The sequence below is a fragment of the Dendroctonus ponderosae genome, unplaced genomic scaffold, assembly GCF_020466585.1.
Source record: "Dendroctonus ponderosae isolate FM_Combo_2020 unplaced genomic scaffold, Dpon_F_20191213v2 Dpon_F_20191213_12, whole genome shotgun sequence".
In the NCBI taxonomy this organism is placed as follows: Eukaryota; Metazoa; Arthropoda; class Insecta; order Coleoptera; family Curculionidae; genus Dendroctonus; species Dendroctonus ponderosae.
Window position 1 is genome coordinate 2,970,180 of NW_026017316.1, and position 5,720 is coordinate 2,975,899.

The window sequence follows — 5,720 nt, forward strand, 5'->3', positions numbered from 1 at the left end:
TATGCCATCATTTTCGGGTTGGGAGATATTGAGGTTTTTACGAAAACTACTTTTCGGGCCTTTTTGGGCCTGCGATATTGGTTTTGTCAGACCGTTTACTGTCTAACCAGTGAAAATCTGCGGAAAATTCGATTGCGAAAAACTTTGCCAGTTTTGGGGAATTTGCCCTCGAAAATCGCGCGAAAACCCAAAAATGCCCAATAGCTCGCTTAGAAAGCACTTTAGAGGAAAACGGAATACCAACTTTTTTATGTAGCTGGGCACGCCCTATCTTATGACGTTTTCCGAATTGTGCCAACTCTTTTAGTTTTCGAGATATTTGGGATTTTTTGGAAATAGCGTTTTTGGGATTTATTCGAAAACTCTCCGTCGCAAGCGTTTGGTAATATTTTCCGGGGATACCTTGGGACAATGCGGACATTTTATCAAGAGCACCGTTTTTCTCTAGCATGCTTGGTTTTCGAGTAAAAAAATTAAATGTCAAAATCGCTCATTTTTCCTGGGTCACAACCCCCAAAAATTTTGGAACAAAAATTTTTTTTACGATTTTTCCAAAACATTTTTGCTGGACTGGGCAGACGCACAAAACACATTCCCAAACGAGTTCAGAAGTTTCCCCAAAAAATCCCCCACTGATCGAGGGGGGGAAAACGGAAATCTCACCACAGGCTCTTATGGGAGCTGGAACTTCAAACCGTCATAACTTCCCCAAATTTCCCCCAAAGGGCCCCATTTTCACACACATAGTTTTTCCGGTATATTCGAACAGATTCAAGGAGATTTGGCAACGATGGGAATTTTGGAGGAAACGGTCCCCATTTAAGACCCATGCAAAATGGGTTCGAGAGTAAAAAGGCCTCAGAATCGCGGGTTTTTCGAAATTTGTGAGCGACATTGTTTTTTTCGGACGGTTTATTGCCTAATAAGTGAAAATCTGTTGAAAAGTCGACTGCAGAAAAAATTCACAGTTTTGGGAAATTTGCCCTCGAAAATCGCGCGAAAACCCAAAAATGCCCAATAGCTCGCTTAGAAAGCACTTTAGAGGAAAAGTGAATACCAACTTTTTTGTGTAGCTGGGCACCCCCTATCTCGTGGCGTTGTCCGAATTGTGCCAACTTTTTCAGTTTTGGAGAAATTTGGGATTTTTGTCAAAAAACGTTTTTGGGATTTATTCGAAAACTCTCCGTCGCAAGCGTTTGGTAATATTTTCCGGGGATACCTTGGGACACTGCGGACATTTTATCAAGAGCACCGTTTTTCGCTAGCATGCTTCGTTTTCGAGTAAAAAAATTTAATGTCAAAATCGCTCATTTTTCCTGGGTCACAACCCCCCAAAATTTTGGAGCAAACATTTTTTTTCCGATTTTTCCAAAACTTTTTTGCTGGACTGTGCAGGCGAACAAAACACATATTCAAACGAGTTCAGAAGTTTCCCCAAAAAATCCCCCACTGATCGAGGGGAGAAAAACGGAAAACTCACCACAGGCTCTTATGGGAGCTGGAACTTCAAACCGTCATAACTTCCCCAAATTTCCCCCAAAGGGCCCCATTTTCACACACATAGTTTTTCTGGTATATTCGAACAGATTCAAGGAGACTTGGCAACGATGGGAATTTTGGAGGAAACGGTCCCCATTTAAGTCCTAAAAAAGAGACTAAAAAAGCCTCAGAATCGCGGGTTTTTCGAAATGTATGTGCGAAAGCGACTTTTTCAAACCGTCGTCATCCAGATCAAGTGGGCACTCGACAGCAACCCACTTGAACCAGCGATAGGAACATTCCCACGCTCACTATAAAGTGTGGGCGGCGACCCAGTCGGCCCCCAGAAACAATGTTGCTGGCAGTGGCGGCGATCGTGGGGGTGTTGGGGGCGGCGGCCGACTTGCCCACCAACTACCAGTACTTCACTGCGGGCGGCATCGAATCCGGCCTGAATGCGGACGAGGCCACCTTCCTGCTCAACGGAAAGTCCATGTTTGTCTACAGTGGCGCCATCCACTACTTCCGGGTGCCGCGCCCCTATTGGAGGGACCGTTTGAGGAAGTTGAGGGCCGCCGGCTTCAACACGGTGGAAACCTACATTGCGTGGAACCTGCACGAGTACCAGTCAGGTAGGCAAAACATGTTTTCCGTTCGATTTGAGTGTTTGTTTGCGGTCGCAGGTGGCTAGAAGTGCTTTGTTTTGGTTCGCACACTTGACGAGAAATTACGCGAGTTAGCTGGAAGGTTCCGGTCGGGGGCGCTAGATGGCGGCTCTGCAACCATCTCACCGCCTCCATAAATTCCATTGAACTTGCAGGGGTTTTCGACTTTGGGGGCGGCGGCTCCGAGCTGGAGGACTTCCTCTACCTGGACGAGTTCCTGCAGACCGCGCAAGAGGAGGATCTGTTCGTCATCGTGCGCGCCGGCCCGTTCATCTGCGCAGAATTCGAGTTTGGCGGCTTCCCCAGCTACTTGCTGCGCGACGGCACCAAACTGTGGGTGCGCACCGACAATGAGTACTACATGGACTACGTCACCAGGTAGGGCGGGGCCTGCGTTTTAGGGCGGGGCTCTACCAATGGGCGGCTTTCAGGTGGTTCAACGAGCTGATGCCACGCCTTGCCAAGCACCAGTTCACAGTGGGCGGCCCCATTATCATGTTCCAGGTGGAGAACGAGTACGCAGGCACTGGGTATGGCGATCACAACTATTTGTGGCATCTCAGGCAGCTGATGCTGGACAATGGTGAGTCAACAGCGGAAGAACCCTATGAAGTTCGGGGCATGTGCTAAACGGCGCGAAAACTCCCCAACCGTTGCGGACCCGCCTCACGTTTATAGGGCAAAAATGCTCGAAATTTCCTTAGAATTCGGGAAATGGCCAACATGGCAACATTGGGCCAGTGCTGCGGGGGTTTTTGAGCCGAAAGCGCTTCAGCACCCCGCAGGGGCAAACGGGCCGAAAACCCCTAAACCGTTGAGTTTTCCTCTGTGGAGTTTCCGACAAAAAATCGCCCAAATCTTCCAAGGAACCCGAAAACGGGAAAAAAGTGCGGCGTTGCCAGTCAAAACAGTCGACTTTTGCCAAATTCCAGGATTTTCCCTTGAAGGCACTTAGTGGGGGATCTACATCGGCGAAACTCCCCAACGGTTGGTGTTACCACTGAAACTCCCGGAACGCAAAATGAGCGCAATTTCCCCAGGATTCCGAAAAGGTGAAACTGTGCAACATTGTCGCTGCGCAACGGCCAGTTTTGAGGGAGTTTTCAGCCGAAAGCGCTTMAGCACCCCGCAGGGGTAAACGGGTCGAAARCCCCTAAACCGTTGAGTTTTYYTCTGTGGAGTTTCCGACMAAAAATCGYCCAAATCTTCCAAGGAACCSSAAAACGGGAAAAAAGTGCGGCGTTGCCAGTCAAAACAGCCGACTTTTGCCAAATTTCCGGGATTTTCCTTTGAAAGCACTTAGWGGGGGATTCACATCGGCTCAACTCCCCAACGGTTGGTGTTACGACTGAAACTYCCGGGACGCAAAATSAGCGCAATTTCCCCAGSATTCCGAAAAGGTGAAACAGTGCAACATTGSCGCWGCGCAACKGCCAGTTTTGAAGGGGTTTTCAGGCCAGCACCCCTTAACCCTTTGCCGAACGTTTACACGCGAAAATTCCGGATTTTCCCGAARTGTCCTGAACAGAAAATCAGGGCAACACCGCGAGCAACATGGCAAAAACTCCCCAACCGTTGGCGCCACGAMTAAAACTCCCCCCAARGATGCGGAAAWTTTCCCSAGGACTCCGGAAAGGGGAAACACTGCAACATTGCCCGGGCACAACAAGGGAGAGGGCAAAAAACGTCAAGCTCCACATGGCAAAAACTCCCCATCGAGGCCACGTTGCCAGCTAACCGGGCGCCTTTTTCAGGCATAGTCGAGCTGCTGGTCACCGCCGACAACCCTTGGAGAGGCACCGGCGGCACCTACACCGAGTACTTCCTGATGACCTTCAACTTCGACTCGGACGTGGACACCAATCTGGCAACAATGGAGCAACTGCAACCCGGCCGCCCCCTGATGGTGATGGAGTATTGGTCAGGTTTGTCAGCTCAGGGCCCCTCCGGCCCAATCACAGCTCAACCACGCCCCCTTCGACAGGTTGGTTCGACTATGTGGCCAGCGGGCACAAGACCAAGACCCTGGAGACGTTCCAGGCCACCTACGAGCCGATCTTGGCCCGCCCCGCCTCCGTCAACATGTACATGTTCATTGGCGGCACCAGTTGGGGGTTCCTGAGCGGCTCGCAGAACCTGGCCTATGACGACTTGAACACGCGTAAGTCCTGCGCAGGGGTGGGGGTTGGACTGCTGCTTGAGGTTTGATTGGTTAGGGTTCACGCCCATGACCACCAGCTACGACTACAGCGCCCCCTTGGCGGAGAACGGCGACTACACGGACAAGTACTGGCTGGCGCAGCAGCTGCTGGCCCAGTACAACCCCATCAAGACGCTGCTGCCTGCTCCCCCCGCCCTGCAGGGGCGGGNCCCTCAGCCTGCAAGGCCAGCTGAGCCTGGAGGCGCTCATTGGCCGAGCCCCGGCCTACGACACGCCCACCCCCGTCTCCATGGAGAACATGGACATCAACAACGGCAGCGGCCAGAGCTACGGCTTCGTCGTCTACAGGAAGGCGGGGCTGCGCCTGCCCGAGGGGGCGCAACTGACAATCGAGGGGCGTGTCTGCGACACTGTCATCGTGTTGGTGAATGGCCGCCGGGTGTCGCCACTGCTGCAAAAGGCCGCCGATTTGGACCAGTTCGGCACGTGGCGCACCGCAAACTCCTCCCTCACGCTCAATGGGGCGGAGCTGGAGGGCGCCCAGCTCGACCTGGTGGTGGAGAACTGGGGCCGGGCCAATGTGGGCGTGTACCGACAGTACAAGGGGCTGTGGCAAGGGGGCGTGACCATCAACAATGAGCCGGTGACTGGCTGGACGATGCACGCCCTGGAGTTTAAGAGGGCGTGGACCAACGGGCTGGACGGGTGGGAGGCGGTGGCCGCGGCCAATGAGGCGCCCACCCTCTACCGCGCCACTCTGCAGGTGGAGGGGGGCGCGGCCGACACTTACGTCTACATGGAGGAGTGGACCAAGGGAATTGTCGTGGTCAATGGGTTTGTGTTGGGGCGCTACGCCCGCATTGGGCCCCAACAGAGCCTCTATCTGCCGGCGCCGTTCCTCAGAGAGGGCGCCAACGACATCCTCATTTTTGAGCTGTTCGAGGCTGCCGATCTGGTGCAGTTTGCCACTGACATTGTCTATAACAATCACTAGCTGACGCTTTTTTCATTAAAAGCTTTCTCGTCCTCCTCCTCAACCTGATTTTGCTCCCAGTGACTTCCAGACGAAAATGCCCTTCGGGCTTGATCCAGGCCTGGATTTCTCAGCTTCCAGCGGCGATAAGTCGCGATTGTTAATGTTAAGAAAATGGGGCCCCCGTAACAGTTGTAGCGCAGCATTTTGAATATTAATTTCGCCCTGTTAAGTACACTTAGCATAATTGTTGGAATTTTAAATTATCGCCCGACACATAAACGATAAACATTCAGGCGGGTGGGAGCGCGCGAGCGGCAGCGCCCCTATCATGTTTAGGTTATGATTATGGCCGGTTTTTATTGTCTTTTAGGGCTGCGATGGCAACGTGGGTGGTGGCGGGGGGCTCACAGTGAAGCCAGCTGGCTGTTTTCGTCTAATG

General features: G+C 52.4%; 1 protein-coding gene across 1 annotated transcript; it reads left to right on the plus strand.

The window, feature by feature from the left end:
• The first annotated feature begins 1,799 nt into the window (after nt 1–1,799).
• Nucleotides 1,800–5,342, plus strand: LOC109542497 (beta-galactosidase-1-like protein 3). The gene is given in 7 exon segments (XM_019911741.2): nt 1,800–2,111; nt 2,300–2,522; nt 2,576–2,727; nt 3,899–4,069; nt 4,129–4,305; nt 4,361–4,511; nt 4,513–5,342. Coding segments are annotated over 7 exon segments (1,941 nt in total). The 5' UTR covers nt 1,800–1,831; the 3' UTR covers nt 5,300–5,342.
• Nucleotides 5,343–5,720: the final 378 nt, after the last annotated feature.